The sequence below is a fragment of the Pan paniscus genome, chromosome 18 (genome assembly GCF_029289425.2).
Source record: "Pan paniscus chromosome 18, NHGRI_mPanPan1-v2.0_pri, whole genome shotgun sequence".
NCBI classification, from domain to species: Eukaryota; Metazoa; Chordata; class Mammalia; order Primates; family Hominidae; genus Pan; species Pan paniscus.
Window position 1 is genome coordinate 79,551,673 of NC_073267.2, and position 19,592 is coordinate 79,571,264.

General features: G+C 44.5%; 1 protein-coding gene across 7 annotated transcripts in view; it reads right to left on the reverse strand.

Moving 5' to 3' along the window:
• The window catches only part of LOC117976273 (putative pyridoxal-dependent decarboxylase domain-containing protein 2), a 78,419-nt gene that overhangs the window by 20,872 nt on the left and 37,955 nt on the right, over positions 1-19,592 (reverse strand). For 4 of the 7 annotated variants that reach the window (XR_008621474.2, XR_008621475.2, XM_055100421.2 and 1 more), the window contains exons 14-16: positions 16,676-16,739; positions 14,396-14,484; positions 13,301-13,406 (exon numbers count right to left, since the gene is read on the reverse strand). Coding sequence is in view for 2 of the 7 variants with exons in the window: in XM_055100421.2 (XP_054956396.1) it covers positions 13,301-13,406; positions 14,396-14,484; positions 16,676-16,739 (259 nt within the window). In the remaining 5 variants the exon portion in view is untranslated. Of the gene's footprint in view, positions 1-13,300; positions 13,407-14,395; positions 14,485-16,675; positions 16,740-19,592 lie in introns of those variants that run through there. The other 3 variants (XR_010110285.1, XR_010110284.1, XM_063597721.1) reach the window with 1 other exon arrangement.

A 19,592-nucleotide genomic window follows, 5' to 3' on the forward strand; every position in this document is an offset into this window, starting at 1 on the left:
AGAGCTTCTTGCCTCACCGCTTCTGCTGAGGGAGGAATGAATACTATGTCCTCCCAGAGCTTTGGGAGCTTGTAGCAAGCAGCCTGCCCAGCGCAAAATCTCTTGGAAACCTCTAACTGTGTCTGAAACATTAGTGCAAATGTTGCATCCTATTTCCCATATGTCCGCATGTTTTAGGAAAAAACCCTCAATTTCCTAAATATGCAAGAAAAATCGGTATTGTAGGACAATGTGACTTTTTAAAAAATGTTATTTAAAAATCTTCCCCACCTCCTTTTCTGCCCTTCAAGACTGCCAAATACTTGTTGAACAAATATTATTAAATGCCTACTACGTGCCAGCCATGATTCATGGTCTTGGGGACACAGCAGAGAACGAACTGACAGGATTCCTCTCTTATGTAACTCACATTCTTATATGATAATGATACGGGTTAACATTAATTAAGCTGTCACTACATGTTAGTCACGGTGCAGTCATTCCCACACATTATTACACTTAAACCTGCTAGCAAGCTTGCAAGGTAGTTGTTTTTCCTTCAAAAACTGAGTCTCAGAATGATGAAGCACTCCGTCCAATGTCACACAGCTAGTAAGTGTGGAGACCTTGCATCCAATCCATGCCCGTCTCATTCTAAACACCACGTTATGTGTTCTCCAGCCCACGGAGAATAATTTTAACACAGTCAATGAAATTTCTACACAACAATGTTCTTGTCTCAAGTCCAAGAATGCCTCCTACACCTCCCATAATACTGGCTTTCTGATGAGTAAAGATGCCATTCTCATGTGTAATCAGGTGGCAAATGGAGATATGACCAAAGTAACCATTTGCCTACACTCATAACCCTGTACACACTCTTCCTGTGTCGACTCAATTCAAGTACCCCTTTTGATCACTTAGCAAATCTGATCTTTAAAAGGGTTAAGGTTTTTATATCCATGTAAGTTTCTGTATTGCTTTGGAAGTCTCTGGTTAAATGAATACCCTTTTAATAGTGACCTGTGATTCTGTTTTGATCAAGTGTTTTCAAACTTGACATCTTTCATGGGTTTCTCCAGTGTCAAAATCCTAAATCAGGTCTTTTTGGCTTAAAATTAACTTTGGGATTTTTCAGCTGCGTCCCTTGGGGAGTCTAAAGAATGTATCTCTCATCTTGTAGCGGTATTAAGTGATTCGATTTATTTGGTAGATTTTATGGGCGGGCATTGTGAAATGTGATACTGCATGGGAGGGCACTGTCAAGTGAGGTGACATTAGATCTCATCTCAGTTATATTTATGGGTATGTTGTTGATATACACGTTCCAAAAATTACATACAATTATACAAATTTAATATGTTATGATTTGTAATTTTGATAGCTATGCTAAATATTTGTTAAAGTTATATTTGTATAAACATGTTATGAATGGCTGGGCACCGTCACTCATGCCTGTAATCCCGGCACTTTGGGAGATAAAGGCAGGTGGATCACCTGAGGTTGGGAGTTCGAGACCAGCCTGACTAATAGGGTGAAACCCTGTCTCCACTAAAAATACAAAAATTCGCCATGCCTGGTGGCACACGCCTGTAGTCTCAGCTACTCGGGAGGCTGAGACAGGAGAATTGCTTGCACAGGAGGCGGAGGATGCAGTGAGTCGAGATCATGCCACTGCACTCCCACCTGGGCGACAGAGGTAGAATCTATCTAAAAAAAAGTTATTGTTTCTGAAGATTATATGAAATTTATAAAAGTCTGGTGGTCCTGATGTGATGCTGTCAGTCATGATTCTGATTACTGTCTTAAAATGCCGCACATAAGTAATTAAATTTCCTTGTGAACTGGGAAGTTTCATCAGACTTTTATCATAACTATTGCTTCCATCATCCACAGTTAGTTTTGATTTCTTCTCTAAAACTATTTGTAATTGGCAATAGTCCAAATTTTTTTTTGTTTTCTTTCCTGTTTTTGAGACACAGTCTGGCTCTGTCGCCTAAGCTGGAGTGCAGTGGTGGGATCTTGGCTCAACTGCAAGCTCTGCCTCCTGGGTTCACGCCATCCTCCTGCCTCAGCCTCCCAAGTAGCTGGGACTATAGGCGCCTGCTACCACGCCCAGCTAAGTTTTTGTATTTTTAGTAGAGACGGGGTTTCACTGTGTTAGCCAGGATGGTCTCAATCTCCTGACCTTGTGATCTGCCCGCCTCGGCCTCCCAAAGTGCTGGGATTACAGATGTGAGCCACTGCGCCCGGCTTAATTTTTGCATTTTCAGTAGAGAGGAGGTTTCACCATGTTGGCCAGGATGGTCTCGATCTACTGACCTTGTAATCCGCCTGCCTCAGCGTCTCAAAGTGTTGGGATTACAGGCGTGAGCCACTGCAACTGACTTTTTTTTTTTTTTGAGACAGAGACTCACTCTGTCACCCAGGCTGGAGTGCAGTGGCATGATTTCGGCTCACTGCAACCTCCACCTCCTGAGTTCAAACAATTATCCTGCCTCATCCTTCGGAGTACCTGGGATTACAGGTGAGTCCCACCGTGCCCGGCTCATTTTTGTATTTTTAGTAGAGACGGCATTTCATCATGTTGGCCAGGCTGGTCTCATATCCTGGCCTCAAGTGATCCACTCTCATTGGCCTTCCAAGGTGCTGGGATTATAGGCGTGAACCACCACACCTGGCTCAGTAAGTACGTTTTTTATTATCAAAAAAGAGTAGTGTATGATTGGCATATTCCGTGTAGAATGTATTTTATTGATGTCTTCTATTTTTATGATTTCTGAGTTAAGTACTTTTTAATGAATGCTTTTTAGTTTTGGGCAGATTCAGTTGACTAAAGCACCTCATTTCCCAGATACATGAAATAAAATATTTGGCTTCTTTTCCAATTTCACACTGATGTTATTTTGTGAAAATCAGTGCTTTAAGATAAATCTTTATACTTTAAGGTAAACATGAGAAACTTGATCTAATATTTAATATTTATTCAGTTTTACACTTTATTAACTTCTACACCAGCAGATTTAAAAATTATGTAACTATCTCAAGAAGTTTCACTTGGGTGTAATGGTTCACGCTTGTAATCCCAGCACTTTGGGAGGCTGAGGTGGGAGGATTGCTTAAGGCAAGGAGTTTGAGACCAGCCTGGGCAATACAGCAAGATCCCATCTCTATTTTAAAGAAAAGTTTCACTTTGGGAGGCCAAGGCGGGCGGATCACAAGGTCAGGAGATCGAGACCATCCTGGCTAACATGGTAAAACCCCATCTCTACTAAAAATACAAAAAATTAGCCAGGCGTGGTGGTGGGCGCCTGTAGTTCCAGCTACTCAGGAGGCTGAGGCAGAAGAATGGCGTGAACACAGGAGGTGGAGCTTGCAGTGAGCTGAGATTGTGCCACTGCACTCCAGCCTGGGCGACAGAGCGACACTCCGTCTCAAAAAAAAAAAAAAAGTTTCAGCAAATTCCATCTAAGAATTCCACCAGAGTTCTGTTGTCTCCAATGTCATCTTCCACAGATTTCAAGTTGTGAAGCCCTGAACTGTTAATTTATCTTGAGAATGTATATTTAAGCTTAATTTAAGACTATATACCTAAAAATTGAGCATATAATTTCTATAATTTGTTTATGTAAGTTTCTGTAAGTCATAAGTATGTGGTTTCCAAGTGTATAATTTATCTGAATGTAATAGGCATTAATATATTTTACATTATTGGGACCATAGTACAGAAATTTCTAAATGGTTTGTAAAATAACTTGTTATTTGTGTTGTTGTAAAAGCAGTTAATACAATGGAAAAACTCACAAGAAGAAGATACATTTTAACATCAAAAAGTTTACCCAAGGTAATTATGAATACTACCTGGCAAAACTTTACAGAAGCTGTGGTATCACTTTTATGATAGAAGAATAGTGTTTGCATTTTGTGTAAAAGTACTTGGGGCTGGGCGTGGTGGCTCACATCTATAATCCCAGTGCTTTGGGAGGCGAAGGCAGGTGGATCATCTGAGCCCAGGAGTTTGAGACCAGCCTAGGCAACATGGCAAGAGCCTGTCTCTCCAAAACCTACAAAAATTAGCCAAGCATTGTAGTCCCAGCTACTTGGGAGACTCATGCAGGAGGATCTCTCGAGCCCAAGAGGCAGAAGATGAGTAAATAAATGGATGCCACTGAATGAGATGAGGTTTCTCTTGAAGGAGAGAGAAAAAGAGATTTAAATAGTAACAATTATAATAAGGCTGGGCGCGGTGGCTCACGCTTGTAATCCCAGAACTTTGGGAGGCCAAGGCAGGAGAATCGGTTGAGGTCAGGAGTTTAAGACCAGCATGGCCAACACGGTGAAACTGTGTCTCTATTAAAAATACAAAATTAGCCGGACACGGTAGTGCATTGCCTGTGGTCTCGGCTACTCAGGTGGCTGAGACAGGAGAATCGCTTGAACCTGGGAGGCATAGGTTGTAGTGAGCCGATAAATATAAAAAGTATTAGAGTCCTAACAGAGGAAAGTTTCCACTGATCACCTTTTAGCTTTAAATAATGCAGAAGCATTTGCCCAGTTTACTTGTAATTAAAAATCATGCATCATTCACAATTTATCAGTCTTTTTTGTTTGTACAAAAACTAATATAAGTTATTCTCTTTTGTCTGTATTGTGACTGGTTTGGTGAGAGGGCATTAGGCCACTCGAGAGTTTGTGTGTGTTTAAAATTTTCTGGCCAGGCACGGTGGCTCATGCCTGTAATCCCAGCACATTCGGAGGCTGAGTCAGGGGGTATCACCTGAGGTCAGGAGTTCTAGACCAGCCTGACCAACATGGAGAAACCCCCATCTCTACTAAAAATACAAAATTAGCTGGGTGTGGTGGTACGTGCCTGTAATCCCAGCTACTCGGGAGGCTGAGGCAGGAGAATTGCTTGAACCTGGGAGGTGGAGGTTGTGGTGAGCTGAGATCGCGCCATTGCACTCCAGCCTGGGCAACAAGAGCGAAACTCTGTCTCAAATAAATAAATAAATAAATACATAAACTATCACAGCATAAAGTAGGAGGGATATTTCATTACTGTCTAGTTAAACTGGTTAATGTGGAAAAGAAGTCTGGAAATTCCAGTTTTAAAGTAAAATTTTGGACATTGTAGGACTGATTATTTGGCATAGTTGTGATGTTTGTTGCTGCATTATGGTTTTGTTGGCAGGGCAGCCTTTAAGGACCGGTATATTTTCTTCTAGACTCTATATATTCCCCGTGAGTATTAGTTGCATGGTCAAACTGGCAAATTTTACCATAGGTATAAATAATAGAGAATGTAGAAGAATAGTGAATAGTGTCAGAGATAGTTAAAGGTCCATACAGAAGTAGAGAAGGTAATAAGTAATAGTGGCTTGGACTAAATATTTGTTGAATAAATGTTTTAAAAAACAGGCTACCTACAATTTGTGTTGAAGATATGAATGAATGAAGTTTCCACACCCTTATGTGGAGTCCTGATAAGTAAGCAACAATAAGGAAGGGTCCCCAGGTTGGGGAGAGCCCCAAGTTGAGGAGAATAATGAACAATTATTGTATGAACAATTGTTAGAGACAGCTAATCACAAACAACCTGCGGGCACAATGACCTCATTCCACATGTAGCACCCTTAAGCATGACCCTATAAAACTTTCCTCCAGCCCTTGCCTCTTTGCAAGTAGCCCCTTCTCTGCTGAGCTGCCCATTGCAACATATTTTCATAATTTCTCTAATAAATCTGCCTTTCTTTACCTACAACTATCTTGGTAAATAGCTTTACCACCTGCAAAACCGACCCTAGGTAGTTGCTACCCGATATGGTTTGGCTGCGCCCCCACACAAATTTCATCTTGAATTGTAGCTCCCATCATCCCCATGTGTCGTGGGAGGGACCTGGTAAGAGGTAATCGAATCATGGGGGCAGGTTTTTCCCATACTGTTCTCGTGATAGTGAATACATCTCACTAAATCTGGTGGTTTAATAAAGGGCAGTTTCCCTGCACATGCTCTCTTGCCTGCTGCCATGTAAGACGTACCTTTGCTCCTTCTTTGCCTTCCACCATGATTCTGAGGCCTCCCCAGCCTTGTGGAACTGTGAGTACATTAAACCTTTTTTTCTTTATAAATTACCCAGTCTCAAGCATTTCTTCATAGCAGTATGAAAAGTAACTAATACACTACCTGAGACACCTTAGGAGATTTGTAATAGCTGTAATGCCAGGTCCACCATATTCTTAGCATAAAGCAAATGTTTACCCATGATATGACTGCATAGGCTTGCAGCTGGAGCCATAGTAACTCAAGTAGTAACCATATCTTAGTCTGATTAAAAGTAAATATTAGTCTGGGCATGGTGGGACATGCCTGTAATCCCAGTACTTTGGGAGGCTGAGACAGAAGGATTGCTTGAGCCCAGGAGTGTGAGATCAGCCTGGGCAACATGGAAAAACACCATCTCTACAAAAAATACAAAAATTAGCTGAGCGTGGTGGCACACACCTGTAGTCCCAGCACCTTGGGAGGCTGAGGCAGGACTATCTCTTGAACCCAGGAGGTGGAGGCCGCAGTGAGCAGTGATCATGTCAGAGGCATGTGAACCAGAACAACTCCATCTTAAATAGGAGCTGGGAAAAATGAGGCTGAAACTACTGGGCTGCATTCCCTGATGGTTAAGGCATTCTAAGTCACAGGATGACATAGAAGGTCAGCACAAAATACCAGTCATAAAGACCTTGCTGATAAAACAGGTTGCAGTGAAGGAGCTGGCCAAAACCTAACAAAACCAAAATAGTGACAAGAGTGACCTCCCGTCATCCTCACTGCTACACTCCTACCAGCACCATGACAGTTTACAAATGCCATGGCAACATCAAGAAGTTACCCTATATGGTCTAAAAAGAGGAGGCATGAAAAATCCACCCCTTGTTTAGCGTATCATCAAGAAATAACCATAAAAATGGGCAACAAGCAGCCCTCCTGGCTGCTCTGTCTGTGGAGTAGCCATTCTTTTATTCCTTTACTTTCTTTTTGTTTTTTTTCTTGAGATGGAGTCTCCCTCTGTCACCCAAGCTGGAATGCAGTGGCGTGATCTCGGCTTACTGCAAGCTTCACCTCCCGGGTTCACACCATTCTCCTGCCTCAGCCTCCAGAGTAGCTGGGACTACAGGCGCCCACCACACCTGGCTAATCTTTTTGTATTTTTAGTAGAGACGGGGTTTCACCGTGTTAACCAGGATGGTCTTGATCTCCTGACCTCCTGATCCACCTGTCTCAGCCTCCCAAAGTGCTGGGATTACAGGTGTAAGCCACCGTGCCCCTCCTCCTTTACTTTTTTAATAAACTTGCTTTCACTTCACACTGCGGGATCACCCTGAATTCTTTCTTGCACAAGATCCAAGAACCCTCTCTTGGGGTCTGGATTGGGACCCCTTTCCTGTAACTATCATGCCACTGCACTCCAGCCTGGGCAACAGAGCAAGGCCCTGTCTCAAAACAAAAAAAAGTAATATGACTTAATACATTCATTTTGGAGGGTAAGTCTCTCAAAATAGGCCTTTCACTGGGGGAAAATGGTAAAAATACTCCCTGGTAATTCAAGAATTGCAGACTCCTGAGATGCTGCTCATATCAGCTGAACACTTACCAATACTTCACTTTTTTCCATATATACTCAAGGAACAAGTGCTATTTAAAGTGTTTCACTCTGCTGTGCTAGGTGCAAGACTATAAAGAGGTGTGAGGATCAACACTTTTATGAAAACCAATGTCATTCTGAATATAGTTTCAGATGCTAGTGCAAAGGAAGTTCTTGGTATATGGAAAAAGTATTCAACAATAAATTAGGCATGGTTGCTTCCATTTTCTGCCTCACATACTTTTTTTTCGTGGTTAAAGTGATACAATGTCTATGATATTTTAGATTGGCAGTTGCAAACTAGTGGTCCTCAGCGTGCTTTTTATGACACCTACAAGGTTTGAAGACGTTGATTTCATATTAAAAATCTGGGTTTCAGGCTGGGTGTGGTGTTGCACTTCTGTAATCCCAGCACTTTGGGAGGCTAAGGTGGGTGGATCACCTGAGGTCAGGAGTTCGAGACCAGCCTGGCCAACATGATGAAACTCTGTCTCTACTAAAAATACAAAAATTAACCAGGCATGGTGGCATGTGCCTGTAATCCCAGCTACTCGGGAGGCTGAGGCAGAATTGCTTGAACCAGGGAGGTGGAGGTTGCAGTGAGCCAAGATCGCGCCACTGCACTCAAGCTTAGGCAATAGAGCAAGACTCCATCTCAAAAAATGAATAAATAAATAAATAAAATCTGGGTTTCAGGCCAGGTGTGGTGGTGCACTCCTGCAATCCCAGCACTTTGGGAGGCTGAGATGGGCAAACAGCTTGAGCTCAGGAATTTCAGACTAGCCTGGGCAACATGGCGAAACCCCATGTCTACAAATAATACAAAAAAATTAGCTGGGTGTAGTGGAGTGTGCCTGTAATCTCAGCAACTTGGGAGGCTGAAGTGAGAGGATTGCTTGAGCCTGGGAGGTTGAGGTTACAATGAGCCGAGATCGCACGCCTACACTCCAACCTGGGCAACAGAGCCAGACCTTGTCTTAAAAAAAAAAAAAAAAAAAAAAATTCTGGGTTTCTGGCATCTCAAAAAAAAAAAAAAAAAAAAAAAAAAAAAAAAAAAAAAAAGGAAAGGTCAGGGCTGCTACAGTCCTCTATTAAGCAATGTGCCCTAATCCCTGGGCCATGGACCTGTACTGGTCTGTGGCCTGTTAGGAACTGGGCCACAGAGCAGGAGGTGAATGGTGGGTAACAACTGAAGCTTCGTCTGTATTTCTGGCTGCTCCCCATTGCTTGCATTGCTGCCTGAGCTCTGCCTCCTGTCAGATCAGCAGCATCATTAGGTTCTTACAGGAGCATGAACCCTGTTGTGAATTGCACACACGAGGGATCCAGGTTGCATATTCCTTATGAGAATCTAATTCCTGATGATTTGTGGTGGAACAGTTTCATCCCAAGACCATTACCATCCTGCGCCCCATCCCTTGCCGCCTGTGGAAAAATTGTCATCCGCAAAGCCAGTCCCTGGTGCCAAAAATGTTGGGGACTGCTGTGCTTTAGAATCTGCCATTAATCTGCAGCCTCTATTATATAGTTCCCTATAGACTTTGCTTCCTACCGTCTTACATTCTGCCTTATAGGCATTTGAGTTTGCAACCCTTGTTTTTGTCAGTATGCTATGCTGGTGACATTGACCAAATTGACCACACATTAATGATAAGCTTAGTTGGTGATGACCTCAATGGAATAACGTGATGTAAGTATTGTGACAATACTTCTTGCATGTATCTGCAGGTGGAATTGTAAACCTGGTGGTCCGAGATGGTCTAACTCGATCTTGCTACGTATCTCCTTATATTAATAGTGATAACATTTGTGGTGGTGATTCAGCGTTTCAATGCCTCTTCTCATGGCAACAACAAACGTTTTCCTTCTGAATCAACATTAACCTAGATGTTACTGTGGATCAGAATTAGACTCTACATTTTCAACCACAGAAATATTGGGCAGTAAAAATTTTTCTTAATAGTGATTGCCTACATACGTTGTGTAATTAGCATATGTTTATAGTTCTATGATTTGTGCGTGGCTGCTACAGAGCTGGAGGGGGTAAAGCAACAGTGTTTTCTCAGTTGTGCGAGCAGCATTACATTATAATGAATAGGTAATATTAAACTGGGCTGATAAGAGTTGCAAAAGACTACTTTAATGTTCATATGCAACCAAAAAAGAGCCCGCATTGCCAAGACAATCCTAAGCCCAAAGAACAAAGCTGGAGGCATCATGCTACCTGACTTCAAACTATACTACAAGGCTACAGTAACCAAAACAGCATGGTACTGGTACCAAAACAGACATATAGACCAATGGAACAGAACAGAGCCCTCAGAAATAATACCACACATCTACAACTATCTGATCTTTGACGAACCTGACAAAAACAAGAAATGGGGAAAGGATTCCCTATTTAATAAATGGTGCTGGGAAAACTGGCTAGCCATATGTAGAAAGCTGAAACTGGATCCCTTCCTTACATCTTATACAAAAATTAATTCAAGATGGATTAAAGACTTAAATGTTAGACCTAAAACCATAAAAACCCTACAAGAAAACCTAGGCAATACCATTCAGGACATAGGCAAGGACTTCATGTCTAAAACACCAAAAGCAATGGCAACAAAAGCCAAAACTGACAAATGGGATCTAATTAAACTAAAGAGCTTCTGCATAGCAAAAGAAACTACCATCAGAGTGAACAGGCAACATACAGAATGGGAGAAAACTTTTATAATCTACCCATCTGACAAAGGGCTAATATCCAGCATCTACAAAGAACTTAAACAAATTTACAAGAAAAAATCAAACAACCCCATCAAAAAGTGGGCAAAGGATATGAACAGACACTTCTCAAAAGAAGACATTTATGCAGCCAACAGACACATGAAAAAAATGCTCATCATCACTGGCCATCAGAGAAATGCAAATCAAAACCACAATGAGATACCATCTCATGCCAGTTAGAATGGCGATCATTAAAAAGTCAGGAAACAACAGGTGCTGGAGAGGATGTGGAGAAATAGGAACACTTTTACACTGTTGGTGGGACTGTAAACTAGTTCAACCATTGTGGAAGACAGTGTGGCGATTCCTCAAGGATCTGGAACTAGAAATACCATTTGACCCAGCCATCCTATTGCTGGGTATATGCCCAAAGGATTAGAAATCATGCCGCTATAAAGACACATGCACACATATGTTTATTGTGGCACTATTCACAATAGCAAAGACTTGGAACCAACCCAAATGTCCATCAATGATAGACTGGATTAAGAAAACGTGGCAATTATACACCATGGAATACTATGCAGCCATAAAAACGGATGAGTTCATGTCCTTTGTAGGAACATGGATGAAGCTGGAAACCATCATTCTGAGCAAACTATCGCCAGGACAGAAAATCAAACACCGCATGTTCTCACTCATAGGTGGGAACTGAACAATGAGAACACTTGGACACAGGGCGGGGAACATCACACCCTGGGGCCTGTCAGGGGGTGGGGGAAGCGGGGAGGGATAGCATTAGGAGATATACCTGATGTAAATGATGAGTTAATGGGTGCAGCACACCAACGTGGCACATGTATACATATGTAACAAAGCTGCACGTTGTGCACATGTACCCTAGAACTTAAAGTATAATAAAAATAAATAAATAAATAAATTGGGCTGATGAATCATATTACAGTAATCCAATATTTCCCTTGTAAAGTCCCTGAGGTTTACAGAAGGAAATCTTTTCTAATAACAAGAAGAGTGAGGCATGTGCTTTGGTCTTTATTTCCTAGTTATACGATCCTGGGTAAGGAGCTCAACTTTTCTCTGCCAAAATTAAATGAGGATTAAATGAGATCATATATGTGAAGTTGTGAAAGACAGTGCCTGGCACATAGTAGGATCAATCAATGTTAGTATCTCTAAAATAGAGATTGAGTCTGAAGATCCACAAAGTGGTAGAACCGATCTTAAGATTCCCAAATGATAGAATTGTGCTTTATTTGCCTAAGTAGTATGGTATTACTTATTGCATGCCCAGGGGATCTTTTTTTAAAAATAATATTTATTTATTTATTTTGAGACAGAGTCTCGCTCTGTCCCCCAAGCTGGAGTGCAGTGGCACCATTTTGGCTCACTGCAACCTCTACCTACTCGGTTCAAGCAATTCTCCTGCCTCAGCCTCCGGAGTAGCTGGGATTACAGGTGCGCACCACCATGCCCGGCTAATTTTTGTATATTTAGTAGAGACAGGGTTTTGCCATGTTGGCCAGACTGGTCTTAAACTCCTGACCTCAGGTGATCCAGCTCCCTCAGCCTGCCACAGTGCTGGGATTATAGGTGTAAGCCACCGCACCCAGCCCTAATGTTTTATTTTTTGGTAGAGATGAGGTCTCACTATGTGGCCCAGGCTGGTCTTGAATTCCTGGACCTAAGTGATCCTCCCACCTTGACCTCCCAAAGTGTTGGGATTACAGGCATGAGCCACTGTGCCCAGTTCCCTTCTTAAATAGTTTTAAGGGGGAGAAGAAAGAAAAAGACTGATTTTCTTCCCTTCCACTACCAAAACAGGCAAAACACACTGGAACACTTTGCTTAGCATTTCTTCTCTTTTCTTTTCTTTTTTTGAGAAAGAGTCTCCCTCTGCCAGCCAGGGTGGAGTGCAGTGGGGCGATCTTGGCTCACTTGAAGCTCCACCTCCTGGGTTCAGGCCATTCTCCTGCCTCAGCCATCCGAGTAGCTGGGACTACAGGTGCCCGCCACCACGCCCGGCTAATTTTTTGTATTTTTAGTAGAGATGGGATTTCACCGTGTTAGCCAGGATGGTCTGGATCTCCTGACCTCGTGATCCGCCCGCCTCTGGGCGGCCACTGGTTGTGTGTAAAGCTCCCGGATGACTCTAATGTGCAGTGGGGAGTGAGAACCCTTGTAGTGGAAAACCGAGAGTCACAAGACATCAAAATATAGGAATTCCAGCCTGGCCAACGTGGCAAAACCCCATTTCTACAAAAAATGCAAAATTAGTCCAGTGTGGTGGCTCATGCCTGTGGTCCCAACTCCTCGGGGGCTGAGGTGGGAAGATCACTTGAGCCCAGGAGGTCAAGGCTGCAGTGAGCCATGATCGCACCACTGCACTCCAGCCTGGGTGACAGAGCAAGACCCTGTCTCAACAACAACAAAAAAGGAATTCAGGTGATGACTTTTTTTTTTTGAGATGGAGTCTCCTCTGTCCCCCAGGCTGGAGTGCAGTGGTGTAATCTCAGCTCACTGCAACCTTGGCCTCCCAGGTTCAAGTGATTCTCCTGCCTCAGCCTCCCAAGTAGCTGTGACTGCAGGTGTGTACCACCATGCCCGGCTAATTTTTTGTATTTTTAGTAGGGGCGGGGTTTCACTATGTTGGCCAGGCTGGTCTCGAACTCCTGACCTCAGATGATCTGCCTGCCTTGGCCTCCCAAAGTGCTGGGATTACAGGTGTGAGCCACCATGCCCGGCCAATTCAGGTGACTTCTGAATTCTCATTCTGATTCTGGTAAGTTACATGGGAATGCTAATCTACCTAAATTTAGCCCAAAAGAAAAGAAAATGCCCCTCCAAAAAGAGCTGCTAATAACTCTAGGAGAATGGAGTATCATAAGGGCAAGCTAATCTACCCAGCAGCCCCAGAACAAAAGCAAGGGATGTCCACCGAGCCTGGTTACCTGCTGCGGTCATCAAAAGGCTGAATCGCAAACACGTGCCCACAGCTTCCAGATCCATGACTGTGAGGCCGCTCGCAGGCACCAGCTGCTTCAGTTGTTCTCCCAGCTGTGAGGAGGACACAATGAACACCCTCCTGTAACAAGGGACTCAGACGTCTTCAGGACCCGTCCTCATCCCCTCGGCCCCAGACCAAAGAGCCTCCTGGAGAGCTGGTTCCTGCTCTTTTGACTGTCTGATTACTTAGGGCAGCTTTTTTAAAATAGTAAATTTTATGGTTTTTTCTTATTAATACAAGTTCTTTGTAGAAAAACTTAGGAAATACAAGTAAACAAAAAGAAGAAAATAACAATGACCCACAATACATTACTAAGCGACACCCACTGCTGACATGTGGTCTGCCCCCAGCGTCTTTTCTCCTAGTGGCGGGCAGGGAGTTGTAGTTGTTGTCATAAAACATGCTACTTGACTGACACTGCTTAGTAACCTGCATTGATTCATTTCGTTTATGACCAGTTCCTTTCTGCTTGAGACACTCAGCTCTGTGGTCTCTCACAGCTGTGCTGAGCCCCAGCACGGATGTACCAGGACTTATCCGCCAACCCTGCTAGGCTGGGCGTGTCCAGCATTGGCTAGAACCGCTGCTGCCGCCGTCCCACACTGTTCACAAGACCCTTCAGACTCAAATCCTAGAGCTGCTATTCAGTGCCCAAAACGCTATCAAAGTGCAGGCCTGGCTCCACACTGCCAGCTGCAGATGCTCGGCAGACTCTGCCTGGGGCTCCCGGCTGTGCTGCCCAGGCTCACCAGAACCCACCGCAGCTGCCCTGCAGCCCACCTTTTGCCTGTTGTCTCACAGCCTCATACAGCAGCAAGGAAAGTGAGGGAGCAATGCTGGAAGGACTTGCCAGAGGTGACCCAGCTCGTGAGGTGGTAACGCAACGGGGAACAGAACTCCAGAGCAGGCCCAGCACTGGCAGGGCGGCTCCTCCTGTGGGCCTCAGTTCCCATACACGAGCAGGTGTCACCCTCACCAGGCAGGTCGGATGGTGATGGACGGGGACCTGAAAGGAAAGGCGGGCGACTGCCATTCTCACCCAGTGATTCAGCGCATCACACGAGTGCCTCTCCCGGCCGACTGCTGAAGGTGTCATGTTGGGCACTGGGACGGCTTTAAACACCGGATCTGACACCAAAACACAGAAAGGGAGTCACTCCCAGAAACACGGCTGACCAAAAAAAACACCCTCCAAACCCCACATCATTCCCATCCCAATATTAGCCCCAGGGCACTGACTCGTATTACTGAATTCTCATGTATTATCTGACAGAAGGGCTACATTTCTTTTTCCTCGTGATCTATGTATAACACTTGAATGCATTCACATAAGACAGAATTCTTAATTTCATTTTTGAAAAGGTTTGCTTTCAAGGGATTTCAAGAGGAAACAGCAATTGTTGTAAGTTACTAACTAGTTTACCAAGCACCGTGCAAGGTCTGTGAGTGCCACGATCATCCAACTAGGCCTCACAGTGGGTGCCAACCCATGCCAGGCACAGAGCCCGACACTTGGGACAGAAGGCAGGTAAGGTTTCTGTCATCTTGGAGCTTACATTTTAGTTGAGGAAACAGACCATAAAGAAAGAAAATCACTCCATGTGGTTGTTAGTGTCACAAGTGAAGCTGGGGGCTCTGATAGAAAATGATGGAGTCCCCTCAGGCAGGATAGGCAGGGAAGGCTGAGGATGTGGATACTTAGTGGAGACCGAAATGGTGAGGAGGAGCTGGCACCAGAAGAGAGAAATGTGTGTAAGACAGAGGGAACGCCGAGTGTTAAGCCCTTGCGGTAGGAAAGGGCAGAGTGTTCTGGAGCGCGGAGAAGACTGGTCTGACTGAGGCACAACGAACAAGAGGGAGAGTGGAAGAGGGGAAGGCAGAGGTGAATTCGGGGCAGAGTGCGCAGGCCTCATGGGGCATGGGAGAGCCTGGCCTTTGTTCGACCGAAATGGTAAGATACCCAGGGGCTCTGGGCAGGGAAGTGACACTGATACGGGAGTGCTGGGAAGGGAAGAGCGTGGTCCCTTTAAATGACACAGAAGCTGGGAAGGGAAGTGCTGGGAAGGGAAGTGCTGGGGAGAGAAAGGCGGGTCCCCTGGCTAGGACTCTACCCCCATGGACCTAGGTGAGGACAAGCACTCCTGCCTTCCCCCAAATGTTGCATTTCCCAAGACCACGCTGGCCCACCACACCAGCATCCTGGGCCTATAAAAACCTGAGACCCTAGTGGGCAGACAGAAGTGGCTGGATGGCAAGAGGAACACATTGGTGGAAAAAGACACAAGCGGCTGGTCATGGAGAGCAGGCCGGCAGAAGAGCACTCCGACAGGCACCGGCAAGCCAACAGGCCATCAACCACGGGGACGAGGCGGAGTTTGGCCAGGGCCGCTGAGCGGCCCAACTCCAAGGGAAATCTATCTCCCTTCTGGCTCCCCCATCAGCGGAGAGCTACTTTCATTCAATAAAACCTTGCACTCATTCTCCAAGCCCACATGTGATCCCATTCTTCCAGTACACCAAGACAAGAACCTGGGATACATTAATCCCTCTGTCCTTGTGATAGGGAAGGGGGTCTAAGTGAGCTAAAACAAGCTGCCTACAGACGGCTAAATTAAAAGGGCACACTGTAACACATGCCCGCTGGAGCCTTAGGAGCTGTAAAACATTCACCCCTAGATGTTGCCATGGGGTCGGAGCCCCACAGCCTGCCCGTCTGTATGCTCTCCTAGAGGTTTGAGCAGCAGCGGGGCACTGAAGAAGCGAGCCACACCCCCATCACATGCCCTGCGAGGGGGACAAGGGAACCTTTTCAGTTTCAACACCATGTGACTTCCACTTATAACCCTCACTCTGCCAGGTGGAGAATGGTCTGGAATGGGTTGTGTAGAATGTATGAAAGTCAGAGGTCAGTTGAGAGGGGACAATGGCCATCCAGGTAAAAAAAAGAGTGGTGCCCTGGACTAGACTGGCGGCACTTGGGTCATTCTTTAAAGATACAGATTCCTGGGCACAACCTATTGACTCAAAATATGTGGGAAGTAAGACCCACAAATCTTTATGTTCAAGCAACTCTTTCTTAGCCATTCCTGCACTGGTCCAGGGACTGGCATTTGGGAACCCCTGGTTTAATCACCGCAAACTATCAGCAAATTGCTAAGGCATTTCGGACTGAAGTTTTCATGAAAATTATTACATTTTTCTGAAATGCTGACTGAAGGTTGTCAGCAATAAAAATATTTTGAAATATTTAACTTGAAATGGTATCAAATTCAAAGCCTTTAACACAGATATGAAAACAACCCTCTTAAAATTCACCGACCTGAGCCTGGTAATTCTTGGAAAAATCTGAACACCACCACTGGGGAGCTGAGCTCACCTTCCACCTGGAAGAATGGAAGTCTCATATCACCAAGTAACATTCAACTCCAGACGCCTTCAAAATGAAATGCTGAGTTCAAAAACTCGCTTAGAGATGCTCTATTTGTAAATAAACACACTAAAAAGTTCAGAGATTAATTTCAGTTGCTAGAGAAAAATCAAATGTTTAGTAAAATTTTAAAAAATAACTATGAGCCAGCCTTGAGAGTACACTGTGAATTATAAGATGTTTGACACTGGTACATTGAAATTAAAGCAGGGGGAAATTTTAATAAGGGATAAACATAGGTATAACATTAAAGATTAAAACCAGTAAGAAGCAGTGAAACTAGACTCAGTGCGGAGAGAGCCCATGCTTTCAAGAATCTCAGAAATTATGCAGGATTTATTGAAACTTAAACTTTTTTTTTTTAGAGATGGGATCTTGCTATGTTGTCCAGGCTGGCCTTGAACTCTTGGCCTCAATTAATCCTCCTACTTTGGCTTTCCAAGTGTTGGGATTACAGACGTGAGACACCGTGCCTGGCCAACTAGAATTTTTCATACTCATAGGAAAAAAGAGGGGGGAACAACTACTTTCTTCCCCTTTGCAAAACCTTCGGAACAAGATGCAAGTCCTGCTGGTGATGTAGACAAGCACAGCTGAGAACTGGATCTGTGTATTTTCTAATATATTTAATTATTATTAAAGACAGGCCGAAGACGACTAACTTCATTAGTGGGTCTCCTAACAGTTGAAAACATCCACTGCGTTATGTATTATGATAATCCAGCAGCGAATTCCTGTTTTGCATCAAATAGTATACCCTGACTTGGTCAAGCCATGCGGTCAGGGTACCGTAAGCATCCATGTCCTTGGCAGGCTCTGTGGTACTGTAGAGGTGTGTGGGCGGCCCTGGGGGAGAAGATCTCTAAGCATCCAACAATCCCAGTACTATAGCTCTAGTAATAAAACTTATGTTCCAAGGCTCTGAGTGTGATGACTCACTGGTAGGGCCGCAACAGGAAATGCTAACTTGGAAAGACAAGAAGCAGTGGCCCAAGATCTTTTCTACTAACTTTTCAAAGGACCGTGTGGACAGTATTCATACCAAGCAGGATGTGAATTCAAATCTGCCAATTATTTACGGGGCCAGTCCTGTGCTAAGTGCCTTCACATCTATCATCTTTAACTTTCACAGAGACAAATAAAACGTGATACTTTTAAAGGTATGGCGGCGGGCGGCAGGGGGGCGGTGCTTAATATTTAAATAGGGGAGCACGCCCAATAAGCAAGGAGGAACAAAAAGGCAACAAAATAATCCGCCCATTCTCCCATCCTCAGCTAGGAGATGGCAGAATGAAGTGAGTGCTAAGACTGCTATGAATATTATGATCATCTTTTCATTCTTTGAACTCAGTGGTCTCAAATGTCAAAGTGTGTAAGAAATAGTATACAGGGTTAGAGACACTTCTGGTTCTAGTAACGTGATAGACTGAGTGAACACTGAAGTTGTCAATTCTGAATATCTGAAATACTGGATTAAATATAACCAAGAACCAAAAAAAGGTTGAACCATGGCTGGGCTCACACCCAAAAAAAGGTGAATCCACAAAGAAGAGGAAACAGAAAGACGACTGTAAGCTGAATGGCAGGGGATGGGAGCATGTCTGGGGCCTGGCACTGGGCTTTCAGGGCTAGGGTCTTGGGTGTTAATGCCCAGGTGAGGCACAGTGGTGAGTCTGTGTAAGGCCTTTACAAAGCTTCTATAGGAAAAAACAAACAGATTTGATTTCAGATAGTAGTAAGAGTGATGAAGACAACCCAGGGGGATGGAGTGATGTCTGACGGTGGGAGATGATCTTAGGGTGGCCAGGAAAGGCCTTTCTGAAGAGGTGAGATTTGAATTAAGATCTGAAAGATAAGAAACCAGTCATGAGAAGAATTGGGACTGGGGAGGCTGGGCGCTTTGGCTCACGCCTGTAATCCCAGCACTTTGGGAGGCTGAGGCGGGTGGACCACGAGGTCAAGAGTTCAAGACCAGCCTGGCCAACGTGGTGAAACCCCATCTCTACTAAAAATACAGAAATTAGCTGGACATGGTGGCATGTGCCTGTAATCCCAGCTACTCAGGAGGCTGAGGCAGGAGAACTGCTTGAACAGGGACCCAGGAGGCGGAGATTAGAGTGAACCGAGATCGCACCACTGCACTCCAGTCTGGGCTACACAGTGAGACTCTGTCTCAAAAAAAATAAACAGAAGAATTGGGGGTGGGGGGTGGGAAACAGTGTTTCCAGGCAGAGAGAACAGCACGTACAAAGGAGACTGTTGGGAGGGTTAAATGAAATAATTCATGTAAGGTACTTAGTACCACACATGAATTTCACAAGCAGCAGCTGGGATGGTGGTGATGGTGATGGTGATGGTGATGATGAGGACTCACAGGCCATAATGCCTCATGGTGTTAGCCAATTATTGTATCCTCTACTGAAAAAACAGCCATTGGAAGAAGGGACAGAGCAGGCTTTCTGCCTGGGCCAGTGTGGCCTACAGAGATGCTCTAAAACAACTGGTGATTAACTAGCACCACTGGGTCCCCCAATTTGAGAATAAGGGAGCAGCGATGATTGAGGAAAAGCCAAGTGCGCTCAACATGGCAGGGGCAGGAAAGCAGACGGGCCCAGCACCGCCTGGATTCTTAACAGCTTGCTCAATCTAGGCCATAATTTGCTTCTCTGTTTGCTATCAGAGGAGACCAACCAGCACACTTTCATTTGACAGTCAGGCTTGGAAAGAAAATGACTCAATGTCACAGGGCCACCCTGTGGCACTGCTCAGAGCAGAGCCCAGGCCTCTGAACTTAGATTCATCCCTTCTG